Source organism: Zootermopsis nevadensis, unplaced genomic scaffold, assembly GCF_977971745.1.
Source record: "Zootermopsis nevadensis isolate Lab colony 2312 unplaced genomic scaffold, Znev_1.0 Znev_ptg000043l, whole genome shotgun sequence".
NCBI lineage: Eukaryota > Metazoa > Arthropoda > Insecta > Blattodea > Termopsidae > Zootermopsis > Zootermopsis nevadensis.
The window spans coordinates 67,977-82,696 of record NW_028259175.1 but is presented as its reverse complement, the minus strand read 5'-3'; the positions used below and the strand labels follow the sequence as shown (position 1 = coordinate 82,696).

The window sequence follows — 14,720 nt, the reverse complement described above, 5'->3', positions numbered from 1 at the left end:
ACATAAGCTAACCTTAGATACCCACAAATGCTCAGGTAGAATAGAAGAAATTTAATGAACAAATCAAAATTATTGTTCTCTGGCCAGAATACATTCTGTAATTAATTAGTCTTTATGGAAATATTATCTAAAAATTATACCGCTTCGACTGATTTAATTGAATGAGTTATGAAAATAATTATCGATAGTAAAAAGAAAATTTGGAGAAAAAGCATGACAGTCCATGTTTAAATAAGCAACTTTTATTTTTGTATTATTATCATTCTTATGTCCCACTACACGCCATGTAGGCACTTGGCCTTAACCTCGACACTAGATAGGGGCAGGCAGCCCTCGGAGGAGGAAAAACCCTTTGTCCATGTTGGGGATCAAGTCTATAATCACTCAGCTACCCCAGATCCCCTTTCTATCAATGAAGATTATTAATTATAAACAAGTCTGTAGCGTATCGTCCCAGCGAATTATGTTCATTCTGTGTGTGAAAGTGATGGGTAGGAATAAACAAATGTGTCTGTAGTCTTAAGTAAATGCCTGGAATTATAGGGTAGCATGCAGAATTTAAATCCAGTTATATTTTTTTTTCCTTAAAATCCATCTGCTACATGTGGAGCTGAATCCTACCTTCAATGTGTCTATTCCTCATATTCACGGCGATTCAAATTCAGTAGATTTAAGAATACGCATGTAAAATTGCCTGTGTAATTACAAACCTTCGTTTTCTTCATCTGACAGCTCACGTTTTACGTAGTATAAAAGTAAGTCACGGATCCCATACTCATTCCGCTTGGACACTGCAAGCGATTTCTTAATAAACTCACTCGTCATATTTATTTCGTGACCAAAGAGTTCCCAGCACCTGCGACAAGTATAAATTTATAAAATGAACAAACACGATTAAATCCACGTTTACGGATCACTAATTTGTGTCTGTAAGCGTATACTGTATTCAAATCAACCAAAATTCAAATTGATTTAATTATTATAATGCAATTTAAATTTTAGTTAATAAATAAACTACAATACTGTAACAAGACGCAGCAGCAATTATTCATATATATATATATTTTAACTCTTAATGACAAGACATGCAGTAGAATCTTATGATCTGTCACACCTGATATACTTAAATATAAAACAGCTTTAAATCACTGGGAGAAAAAGTTCAAAATTCAGTCCTGCAAGCAAAGTCTGAAAATTACATGTTAATGACAATAAACAAAGAATAATGACTTAACCTCAATTTTGATATTCACGTCCTCGACAAAGAGAGCAAAGTCCTGATGGTAGCATTTCATTTCATCTGGAAAGTTCTCTATAACAAAGTCCAATTGCACCTGCTATGCCATTCTCTTGAGAAATACTAATTTTATTTAAATTTCTGGAACATGAAAATTTGAAATTGTTCCCATACGTGGGCACCTCTAGTGACAGGATACATATTCAAATGTCTGCACAAATATTACATATCCGTTCCTTCATTTCAGTAAATTCTGATGACAACTGTGAAATTGTAGACACATTTCTTGGAATACCCCCCAAAAGAATATAATTAATATAATAAGCCTGGAGTAACAAAGGAACTGACCCAATGGCACATGGCAGAAGGGGTAGAGATCTGACTTGTTGAAACCTTTCAAATTTCATTCTGTATCATCTTCAAACAACTACCAGAAATAACACATCATATTTTCTTGTGGGGTAACGTTCTGTAACTTCGATATAATTGTCGATGGTGAAACAAATGAAATATATCGTAACAAATGTATACTTTCACTGGTCTTATTAAAAGAGAAATGGTTTTCAGATCACGTCATACAGTATTTATAAGGAACATATTCAAAATGTAAACAAACTGATATTAAAGTGATAATTAGATATGTGCACAGGTCCAATTTGTTTTAACTCAAACCCAAATACTTAAGTAAGATGACAAACTTAAAATTCGTCAGTCAAAATAAGAATCAAGCTTGTTTCGTATAACAGGTTGTAACCGTCCCACTCCCGTCTGCTGTTGGAGTTGCCCGGCTCGGTTGCAGTCTTGTCGATCCTTGTCGTATGTGATGTAATTCGGGATTTCTGCTCATGTAGGCATGGAACTTTTCTCAGGGAATATTACATGGAGGGGTATAAGCTGAAGGTTTCGGTAATGGCTTCGAGACTGAAGTGCATAGTTTTTTGCAAGCACAATTTATTTCTTTTACGATTCACATCCACTGGCCGAATCGAGCTACAAAACAATTTAGGATGTTGCTTCCTCTGAATTCCAGAAAAGAGTGTCCTCACAAGAAAAATTTCCTGTCCTTTAGTCATAGGACTTCCCCCTTAACTTTCACAAAAAATGATGTATTTGGGCAGTAATGATGCCCTAGCTCACGTGGACCATTAAAAAAACCCTTTAGCCGGCGGGTGCCCCCTGCAAGAATTTTGGGGGTCACACGGTGCGATAATTCTTTCCTTTACAGTCGTAACAAGTGAAACTCGTAAATCTTTATTACTTGTTTCCAATTTATTTTTATTTGCGCCTCACCGGGACTCGAACCCAGAACGCGCGGTCACAAGGTGTAACACGCACGTTACTTTGTGATTATAAAACATATAAGCAAGTGTGACAATTATGATGCTGAAGAGCTCTGTTGACATATAAGATATACAATTTGTAGAAGTAAGGAGAACCTAAGATACTCAGGATAATAATGCAGTTGTTAATACGCAAACAATTTTTTGTTGTTGCGAAGTGTTTGGAAAGAAAATCACCCATCTACAATATTTATTTTTTCATAATTACAAAACCAAAACTAATGCAACGTGCATTTGTTTTGAACTCACCTTCAATCAAGTGCATTTTTTCCCTCTTCTGTGGCCCTTCCCTCAGCAAGGATCACTTCCTCTGAAAACACAGACCACAATCTTGCATTTTGGAAAACAAAATTGAATTTTCAAAGCGGAAATTAAGATGAGATTGACCGACATGACAGTAAATTTCTCTTCTATGCCACCATAAATGAGAAACATTTTGATTTACTTTCTCATTTATAGTAAATCTTTCAACTGATTTTTCCTAGCCCTGGTATTAGATCTGAAGATAACAAATTTGCCTCCTGTATGTACGTTAAATGAATTATTTGAAATAAGAGCAGTAAGAGGTGCAGAGGTAAAATAGTTTTACTGGTTATTAATATCTGTTACATGACGTGTATCTATGAAATTGTTTTCTTATTGTCATTCAGATTGTTCCATCAGTGGAAGTCAATTTAGAAATCCTTCAGGCATTTCTGTTGCTCAAAGAAACGAACAGAGCGGAACAACAGGGGAATCCCTAAATTGGGTAGGAGAAATAACAGACCTGCATATTTTATTGTTTTATTTTGATGTCAGAATGATAAATGAGAGGCAAAATGACACAAGATTATGTTATAGACAGTACAGGAGCATTTTCACAGTCAGTGTAAATGAAAAATATGTAAGATGTGGTTTTATCCTGCTCTTTGATTCCATTCCATTAAAAGCGTGACAAATTTTAAATATTTGGGAGCAACAATAATAAATCGGAATGATACTCATGAGGAAATCAGGAGGCGATCATATTCTGGAAATGCTCGACAATTTTCAGTTCGAAATATTTCGACTTCCCGTCTGATTTCTGAGAGACTAAAGATCAATATGTACAAAACAATAATTTTGCCCGTTGTCTCTCTCTCTGAGGGAGGAACATAGATTGCAGGTGTCTAAGAAATTGTAATTATAAAACTAATATAGTGCAAGCCATTTTTGAAAGAAGTCCTATTCCTTTACTTGTGGGACCATATCCATCAAACATTTGCTCCATGGCAGTTCACATTTTACGGTAATGTTTCATGCAGTAATCGAAACCCAAAAACTATTGCCCCCCCCCCCCAACAAAGCATTCAATCATGTGAACACTGTGACAAAAGAGTGAGAAATGCTTCTTATGCACAACTATACGAACAGCTTTCCTTAGTTTTATCTTTGGTGATTCTGTTTAAATACCTCGTTCATCTACCGGCATCTCTGCATCATTATGTTGTTTCTACATTGATCATAGATGGCAGGATGAGCACTTCGCAATTGATATACGATCTGTGGTTGGTAATCCGTCTTCTATCGTCGATCATTGACCGGTGTTTGCTTGCTGGAAAAACATTGATTCAAATATACGGCTTTTCGCTGATGATTGTATAGTATACAGGAAAATAATGGATAGTAGTGACATTGATAAGTTACAGACAGATATGAATAGATTATGGGAATGGGCGGTAGAAAATGAAATGAAGATAAATCCAGGTAAAAGTAAAGCAGTCAGCTTCAATAGAGCTAGGGTGAAGGATAAGCTGAGTTACTTTTTTGGGGATCAATTAATTCCAGAGGCAAATAGCTTTAAGTACTTAGGAATACTTATTCGCAGTGATCTGAGCTGGGCAGATCATGTGAATTATACACTAATTAAAGCATGGAAGGCTCTCCATTTCGTAATGCGTATACTAAAAAAGGGAAATAACAATACGAAACGTTTAGCTTATACGTCGCTAGTGAGACCGATACTTGAATATGGAGCTGTGTGTTGGGACCCTTACAGGGAAGGACAGGTAAGAGCACTAAATCGGGTGCAGAAGAGAGCGGCTAAATTTGCTAATTTCACGAACGAATCTGGTTGGGAAACATTGGCACAGCGTAGATTGATAGCCCGAATGTGCGCCCTTTTCAAAGCATACACGGGGGGCCGGGCTTGGAAAATGATAGAGGATAGATTATTAAAGCCATGCTACCTGGGCAGGGACGATCATACTCGGAAAATTAGGACTAGGAAACAAAGAACGGATGTAGGCAAACATTCCTTTGTAAATAGGACCATAAGAAGCTGGAACCAATTACCTCCAGGCGTGCTAGAGTCTTTCCCCTGTAAATTAGGCACCTTTAGAAAGAGGGTCAGAAAAGTAGTTACAAGCTAAGGGTTATTAAGTTGGGAATAAATGGTGATAAGTGAAGTGAAGTGTCTTAGTCTCCAAGTGATGAAGGGCTGTAGTTCTTTGGGATAAAATTTTCATGTACTGAGAGCGGACTTTATATTCTACTCTTAAGTATTGTGATTAATTAGTGGATGTGTGTTTTTTTATTGTGTGTCAGATGTTTTATTTTGAGTGTGGTATGTTGTATTGTTGTGTCTCATTGTATTGTTGTGTGAGTGCATCAGTTCATGACGTTTGTAATACATTACAGTTATTGTCTTATGTCTAGGTGGTATTAAGTTCTTTTTTTTAAGTTAAGTACTTGAGGTTGGATGGTTTTGTAATTTATGAGTTGGTTGATTTTGAGTGGGATGTGTTGTTTTTGTTGTGTCCTTTTTTATTGTTTTGTTCTGTCTCTGTGTTGATGTATCTCATTGTATGTTGTGTCTTATGGTTTTTGTTGTGTCCTTTGTTTATTATTTTGTTGTGTCTCATTGTGTTGATGTATCCCATTGTTTGTGTGTCATATTGTTTTTGTTGTGTCCTTTTGTTTATTGTTTTGTTCTGTCTCTGTGTTGATGTATCTCATTGTTTATTGTGTCTTATTGTTTTTGTTGTGTCCTTTGTTTATTGTTTTGTTGTGTCTCATTGTGTTGATGTATCCCATTGTTTGGGTGTCATATTGTTTTGTTGTGTCCTTTTGTTTATTGTTTTGTTCTGTCTCTGTGTTGATGTATCTCATTGTTTATTGTGTCTTATTGTTTTTGTTGTGTCCTTTTGTTTATTGTTTTGTTCTGTCTCATTGTGTTGATGTATCTCATTGTTCTGTTCTGTCTCATTGTTTTGTATGTTATTGTAGGACACTGCCACCGGGTATAAACCCATTTGCAGTCAATAATAAATAATAATAATAATAATAATCTGCAAAGAAGTTTTAGACGAGAGCGCCTGGCATAAATGTACGTAAGGTAAGTAATTTGTGTTTAAATGCCCTCCTCAATTGGCCTGATTCTTTTAACCTTCCTTGTTTTAGTTCATATGTGCTACAATTAATTGCTTTAAGTAAGGTTATTATAGGTTATAATTTAATTTGAATTCCTACTGCAATTTCTTGTTCATCTGATAAAGATTATTTGGCGAAGTTTGTTTGTTACTGATCGATACGTTTCTTCGGTGCATGTGGATGCCCTCTCCAATTGAACTCTGATTAATCAGAGCCAATTTATAGCAGTTATGTTGGTGCAACTTGGAATCAGAAGACTCAAAATACAAATTGCAGTATTTAACAGTGCTTTAAAAATTTTCACGTTTTTATCTGTGACGATACAAAGGGGAATTCAACCCAACATTCCTGTCCTCAGATTACATTTCAAAGTATCTGTGATAATTATGAAACATGTTCAAATTTTTAAAAACTGGGCTGGCATTTTAAAGCTTTGCTTGTGTCCGTAGAAACTTCTTTTTACGAAATGCTGCTTTATGATGAAGCAAAGGAAATACTCTTAAATCTCCCTTCAGTAAAAATTATGTCTGATAATTACATCTGTAACTATAAATAAAAATCATTATACTATATCTGGGTTCAAAATAATCTGTTTAAAAAATATACTGGAAACATATTTGTGCTGAGTCAACTTCACAGCGTTTTGAAAGTCAGCTGTATATTACAAATTATATTAAAACATAGTGAAACTATTAGAATATGTGTGGTAAACTTTTTTAAGTATGCACCTTAAATTCTGAATAAATCAAATGGGGTGTACATACTCGTATTAATATTGTTTATACTTTTTCAGGTATCTTTTAAATTTATCTTAATATTTAATCTTACATGGTGGTGGCCTGCGTACAATTGCATCAGAAGATGAGATAGTAATCGAGTCTTCTGTCGTTTCAACACGTCGTGGTACTAACTTCGTCTAGCATTAAGCAGCTCAAATTATTGCTATGAATGAAATAAAGTGAGATGGGGCGCAAACCACATCTCACTATAAAAATTAGCGAGTCACAAAACGTTAAAAAGAACTCAATGAGGATATGGAACAGCACTAATGTGTCTGTTCTTATCCGCAGTTTTCATCACAAGAAAGGAAACTGCTCTGAGTTGAGATTCTATGTTCTCGCAATACGTACATGAGTTTGCTACCTTCATCATCAGTGTAATAAGTATGATAATGAAGGCAGCATGCTCCTCTGAAACACTGGTCAATATCTACCAGTCTACACATTCGCAACATCTCCGAAGACGGTCAGCCATCTTCTTGCTCTGAATTATTACGGTACTTGAATTAATGTCCCCCTCGCTTCTCTATGAATTTCAACAAACACACTGAGTGTCTTGGATAATTATGTCCATAATAATATAGATCTGCTCGTGCTCTGTATCACAATTTTCTGTTTTCATACCGTGCAACGCTTAAGTTGTCCTTCAATCCCTTCTGGATCATCAGAAGCAAGTTCTAACAGGCAAGTTGCCTCCTCCACGACTCTCAGTTCTTTCAAAGCTCTTGCAAGCCGGGGCTCTAAGTTCGATAGGGATCGGAATCTCTGGAACTCGAGCTGGACTTCTGCAAAACATAATAATGCATGCCATTATAACAACCTATCAGGGTTCTCAAATTTGTAAACATGGTTATCCTCTCCTCATGCAGAGAAGTGGCAAAATCTCTTAGGAGCTCTGGTGAAGGGTCTGGCTGAGGGTGAGGCTAAAACAGGTATCTCGAACCTGACCATCAAGAAGAATAATCAGGCTGGCTTGCATTATAAGAGGGGCAGAAAGAGGAAAGGTTTCCTCAAGAAGGTTGAGGGCCTCGACTGAAAAACTCTGTTGCTGATTCAGCCTGGGACCAATGATGGGGGCTCTGCTGTTCAAGTCAGTAAATTGCAGAGGGAAGCCGGAGATATCCAGCTGTCAGCAGCCATGGATCCACCGGCTATGCTCAGGTATGGTGGTCATCAGGACATGGGCATCACTGTGGAAGTTCACGGTCGACGGTGTAGAGTGCGGAGAGGGAAACTGATGTGTTTCCTGAAGAGAAAGGCATGACACCTACCTATCTTGAGCAGCAGCACACTTATGTGTGTTCTTGAATGAGCTAAGGAATGGCTCTGAGGCGTAATTTCACGGATAAGTCACTGGGAGAGAGTCAGACTGAGAGTTGTGAAGACTGGATCAATTTCAGAACTCAGAAAAATTTGTGGCATAGATCCCTGGGAAACCAGTGCAGATGGCTACCATGTTTATGAGATTTTTTTTATTATTATTATTAGTGTTCTGTCTGACGACAGGTCCATATGAACAGGATCCTTCCATCCTTTTCTCGGACTGGGACCTGTTCATATACGTTCTTGGCAGATGATCCAGAAGTGGTTTGCCATTGCCTTCTTCTGTGTGTGAATAGAGTAATTGTTGGGATGCCACGGAGAAACCGGGGAAGCCCCCGGAGGAAAACTTCGTGATACCTAGACCACGGTCTTGCCCAACACAAGTTATAAATCTGAGCACCACCGGGAATTGAACCCGGGACCCCAGGATTACAAGGCTAGTGTTCTGACCACTAGACCACTGTGGCGGTCGTTTATGAGATTACGACAGCAGAATTCAAGTCTGAGGATAGGCACAGACAAGTTCCCCAAAAGGGGTCCACTTACCTAGCTTTGAGAGTGTACGATGATGGTATTTATGCTGTTCAGAGGCATGGACAAAGGGGGTCGGTGGCTCCTTCTTAGTTATCTGAGAATGGGGCTCTCCTTCCTACAGATTAACTAGCATCACAGCAAACTGGGCACTCATAAACTCAGTGAAGAATTGACTGCAGAGCATACAAGTATATCTCTGACACAGCAGCCATGATATTTACTGTACTTCTATAGGAAGATCCATTTATATACCTGACTCAACACCAATGGCAAGGGTGTTATGCATACTTGCTCTGTGACTCAATCAAACTGCTGCTGTCTATGTTGGCAGACATAATTAACTACTGCAGGGAAAGGCAAATGGCCTTATTAATCACAACAAGTAACATAGAGAAGTTTGGTCACCAATCCTAGAGCACTACTGGAATACCCAGAATACAAAAATTTACAAATATTAAATCAAGGAGAAAGGTTCACCTTCCTCAGCAATAGAATGCAGGAAATAATAGATTTTAATCCATGTGATATAAATGGATGGTGTCTCAGAACCATCTTTATCATGTCATACGCATATCATCTTTAATCTCAAGGGAGAGCACAAGGAGTAGGTGAACTACAGAAATTCACAGACCACCTGATGGGCCTCCTATTGGGAGGAACCACAGTCGGTTTCTTGGTCACTCTGGTATTCTGGAGGGTATTGCAATAGCTGTGGAGTTTCTTCAGGAAGCCATTCTCTCTTCATATGAAAATAACCATCCCTTATCAGACCACCAAAAGGCAAGACAAAGGTTTCCTGTTGCAGAGGTCTATTTGGCACTAAAAACAAAAGATCTTCTGTCGTGGTATCAATGACACTCCACAAAATGCTCACTAAGCAACGCAGAGACACATATGGGCCTTCTTTGCTTCCTTCCAGTGAAATGCTGGAGACTGATTTCCCTGTCTCTGAAGTGTTAAATGAGGAAAAGACTGCATGGTAATAACATTCCACATGCACAATAAAGGTAAAGCCATCCCATTATACGCCATGTAGGTTGTTTGTGGGAAGTGGAGGTATAGCTCCTAATTCTTGACCTCAGCACTAGATGAGGGTGAGTGGTCAGCATCACGACCCAGTCACACCACACTCCGAGGAAGGGACCCCAGTACCCATTGGATACGAGTCTGGATGCAGAGGCTAGAGGACAAAATTTCAGTTGTCCAGCCCTTAACTAGTAACAGCTCATTCCATATGAACAATGACAAAGAAAAAGCTATTTAAGGCAATGCCAATTGTGATCTTCTGGGTTGTGATCCCATACAGCAAGTTTTTACCAACATTTTGGAAATGTTCATATAGTCTCCATAATCAGGGTTGATACAAAACTAGTTGTTTGACTCTGCATAGTGTTGCCTAACTGTAGAGGTTAACAATATCAACTTTCAGGTTATCACTGTAGTAAAGACGTTGACTGTGGGTATGCAAGTTACAATGCAGGGGCTGTACTAAAATACTGGATTTGTGCCCATTGAGTTTCATCATGTATTTATTATTGACTGCAAATGGGTTTATACCCGGTGGCAGGAATATTCTACAAGACAAGACATTCTAATTGTTAATGATACTGACATATTTAAGACAAGATGTAGTCAGTGTGCAGCATACCAATTTACAGTTAATCTGAATCAAAGCACTGCTCTGAGATATATTAAGTAATTTCTTAGTAGGATTTGAGGTTCTAATGGCAGTGTGAACGAAGATAGTTATCTTCTGGGTTGTAGCACTGTGTAGTCAGGTAGGCATTTACTATTTTCAGAGGTCATACTCCATTCATGGTCCAGCTCCTATAAACAGCACCACTCACCCAACTGGCACATTCATTGCCCTGATGACCGAGGCAGTATGACCTCTGAAACGTTGGTAAACATCGACCAGACAACACAGCGCAACAACCCAGAAGACGGAAATCTTCATACTCTGATGACGGAGGCAGTATGACCTCTGAAACGTTGGTTAACATCGGCCAGACTACACAGCGCAACAACCCAGAAGACAGAAATCTTCATACTCTGATGACGGAGGCAGTATGACCTCTGAAACGTTGGTAAACATCGACCAGACTACACAGCGCAACAACCCAGAAGACAGAAATCTTCATACTCTGATGACGGAGGCAGTATGACCTCTGAAACGTTGGTAAACATCGACCAGACTACACAGCGCAACAACCCAGAAGACAGAAATCTTCAGGGGTCAAGAAGTTTATTCCCTGGTCCCAAACCAGCTATTCAGTCTCGCCAAGTGTTGGAAGGCTCATGGTTATAGAGTGGCTGCAAATGAGGCAGCCAAAGCTCCTCATTGAAATGCCTCTGGACAAACTATCTATGGACCTACTGGACGCGGAGAGAAATAATGCAGGTTCATAATGGTTGTGAAATGGTCATTAAACATTGACGTGTCACCTATATGTATATTGGCGCATGCTCAAAAAACTGTCACATGCAAAAGATGTGAACAGGAGGAATCCTCCTAAAATATACTCCATCAATGACCAGCACTGGCTCGACAAAGATTAGTGATATTCAGTTCTACACTTCTAGATCCAGCATACATTAGGAGGGTCTCAGTCAATCGGTGTGGTCGTGGTTCTTTGAAGGACCCTAACATGATCAAGAGAACGCAATGTGTCCAGTAATGATCCAAGTGCCTGGGGCAACCTAGATCAATACCAATAGTAAACACAGCTTACCTGCAGGAGGAGCATTTATTCCTGGAGTCTGGCAGCTGCTCTTTCATTTCCTTCAGTGTGCTTTCCTGGGTTTCAAATTCTTCAATAAGTCTCTGCACATATCACAGGAAATCAATATATAACTCTTATAACATATTTACACAAATACATTTCATATATATTGGTACAAATGATGGACTGAACAGTTTATACCTCTCCTTATGCAAAACTCATAAAGAAGTGTATATTTAGGAAACTAAAACTGTCTACACTGTGAAGTCTGAAGGTTTCTCATGATGGTGCATTATAATGCGTAAAATTATTTTTTTTGACTTTGTCCCTCGCCTAAATTATAAAATAATAAAATTACATTTCAGAAACTGGATTCTGCTTCCATCTTCAGGCAGAAGGGGCGAAAAGCGCAGAAGCTCTATCTGCAGGGTCCCATGGTTGACCTAGCCTAATAGATAGGGTTTCTGTCCTGAAGAAAGAAACAAAATTGAGCTTCTGAAACACTGTGATTTTATAATTTAGACAATGGCCAAATTTTCAACAACAACAACAACAAAAAATCCACACTGGAGTCAAGGTTCTCATGACAGTAATATGAATATGGCTGTCTTCTGGATTGTACCGAGAGGTCCTTCCTGCCTCCATCATCTGAGTATGCCATGAATATGAAACGCAAGACAAAGAAGGAAACAATCTCCAGACAACATTCAAACATATACTGATGTTAACCAAGTGCAAACCAAAATCAGATATCCAAGAATGGTCCAAGCTAAAACAAGAATTATATAAAAAGGAAAGTAAAGATGTCCCATTAAACACCACGTAGGTGCTTGCGGGGGAGAGGAGGTATAGCTCCTACTCATTCTTAACCTCAACACTATGTGGGGGGTGAGTGGTTAGTGTCATGCCCCAGCCACACTCCACCCCACTGTAAAGGAAGCCAGGTGAGCCCCAGAGCTGGTATAGATGCAGAGGCTAGAGGAAACATCCTCTGTCCCCATCGAGGATCAAACTGCGGTCGTCTAGTCCAGTGGCATTCAACCTTTTTTGTTCGCGTACCCCCCAGATATAATTCCTCTTCAACTTTGTACCCCCAAAGTTGTTGGTGTATAATACAAGTTATACATAGTATATAATCTACATCTAAAATAAATTAAATGAATTACATTACTGATTATTCAGTGTTTGACATAAAATAATATATTTTTTTAAATTTCACGTACCCCCTAAGATGTCTTCGTGTACCCCCAGATATAATTTCTCTTCAACTTTGTACCCCCAAAGTTGTTGGTGTATAATACAAGTTATACGTAGTATATAATCTACATCTAAAATAAATTAAATAAATTACATTACTGATTATTCAGTGTTTATCATAAAATAATATATTTTTTTTAAATTTCACGTATCCCCTGAGATGTCTTGGTGTACCCCAGGTTGAATACCACTGGTCTAGTCCATAGCCAATCACTATACTGACTGAGCTACCCCGTATCTATAAATCTAGTTTAATGTAATTTCTCTTACAAAGTTTAAAGGTTGCTGTGTTGGAGTCTGAAAGACTAAATATAATTAATTCATCAACACAAATTACAGGACAGAATTTAGCAATTAGTAAAACTCTTACTGGTGATCCACGTTGTTCACAATCTCGCAGTTTAACAGCTTCAGTAGAGGGACAAAAATGTTTGGTACTGGTGAACAGTTATAATTACAACTACTACTTTTGCTGCAATGTCACTGACAATTAAAAAAACTCGCACAAAAACAAATATAAATAAAAGCTTTCTTACTCAGACTAGTGAATACTGAGACCATTCCTTCCGATCATGAAAGAAAAAAGTAACCATATTTATTCCTCTGTTACTTTAAGAATGCTTTGTCATTTTCGAGGAACACTTATCATAAACTGGCAGGAACATTGTAAATTATAAATTGTAAATACAGCAATACCCAGAGGAACTGAGGAAAATAATGAAAACTGAAAAGTTAGGGTATCAGATTTGAATCCTGAGACTATGGCGAACTGGAAAGAGAGTAAAACAAAGCAACTGTGGCATATTTCGTTGGAATGATGAGAAAACCCGTCTTGACACCTGTAACCAATTTCAGGATGTCAGCCACATATAGCGGTATAAATTTTTCCTATTAATTACAGTTAATACATTCATTCATCAATTTTTAAAGGCAGATATTCCTTTTTTATTGCTACATATGTAAAAATTAATTTCATACTCATTTAGAGAAAAATTATTATCGATATGGTAACGTGATACATTCACATACTAAATAAAACCTACAAGTAAATATGTAGTACATACACATTTAATAAAATGAACACTGCTAATTTGATACTAATTAAAACAAATTATATAAACAACAAAATTGTTATTCTTTAACCCACTGCTCCTCAGACAGTACAAGAAGAAAAACACAGTGAAATGTCACCTGTAATTTTAAACTGGGTTTAAGGCCCCACAAACTACTGTTTAAAATGTTTTAAAAATAAATTTAAATGGTGGCATTTGACATCAATATATGACGATTCACTTGTGGGTACAAGTCGATTGCTGAGGTACCAACTGAGAAGCTACAGAATGAAATATTCTATCTTGTTATTTCTGTTTCATAGAGATCCTTGTAACAGCAAAGAGCATTCTCAGATTTTTTTGTTCAATATTTGGACCAAATACGTATGCTGCAGGACCCTTGTAAGGGGGGGGGAGACATTTAGACAGGGGTAGGGGTGATTTGACTGAAGAGTATCAATGGGATTAGCAGAGCAAGGTATTGTATCACCTGCCTGGAAAGAGTAGTAAACTATAGCACATCCCACAGTACTGCAGTATGATACAGCTTGCTTTTATGATATATAAAGAGTTCAATTTCTTCCCAATAAAAAATGACAATCTCATAAACTCGTGGGTATTTTAAGTAGAGCTGAAGTCTGAACTTCATTCCCTCAAATATATACACAGAGTCATAATGATATAAACAGGGGCATTTTAAACTGCCTTTAGACTGTTTTGTCTGATTTTGACATTCTGCAGGAAAACAAAATTCCTTTTAATTATTCCAAATTGTTTGAAAATTTCAAGTGAATCTTAGTTAGAGAATCCTTTCCTTAAAGTGGATGATTAGGTTAAAAATTAATCTTCGACGTACTGTTAAGCCTTAGAAGCATTTTGGACATACACAGTGCTATTTGTCTGAATATACAGACATTATAACAATATCACGACACAACAGGACCATATAGTCCTATTCAACCAACCACACACACACAAATTAATGGGACACTCAACCCTTAAAGCTTAGGAACATTTGTTCACACAGATCAACGCTTATATCTTCCAGTAACCGAGACCTTCAACAAAATGATGGACACCAACAG

General features: G+C 37.7%; 1 protein-coding gene across 10 annotated transcripts in view; it reads right to left on the bottom strand.

Moving 5' to 3' along the window:
* The window catches only part of LOC147871706 (uncharacterized), a 22,360-nt gene extending 7,640 nt beyond the window's left edge, over window positions 1-14,720 (bottom strand). For 3 of the 10 annotated variants that reach the window (XR_015538384.1, XR_015538383.1, XM_087360349.1), the window contains exons 1-5: window positions 11,336-14,701; window positions 7,371-7,531; window positions 4,009-4,150; window positions 2,827-2,887; window positions 711-856 (exon numbers count right to left, since the gene is read on the bottom strand). Coding sequence is in view for 2 of the 10 variants with exons in the window: in XM_087360352.1 (XP_087216478.1) it covers window positions 711-856; window positions 7,371-7,411 (187 nt within the window). In the remaining 8 variants the exon portion in view is untranslated. Of the gene's footprint in view, window positions 1-710; window positions 857-2,826; window positions 2,888-4,008; window positions 4,151-7,370; window positions 7,532-11,335 lie in introns of all 10 variants that reach the window. The other 7 variants (XR_015538386.1, XR_015538385.1, XM_087360354.1 and 4 more) reach the window with 7 other exon arrangements.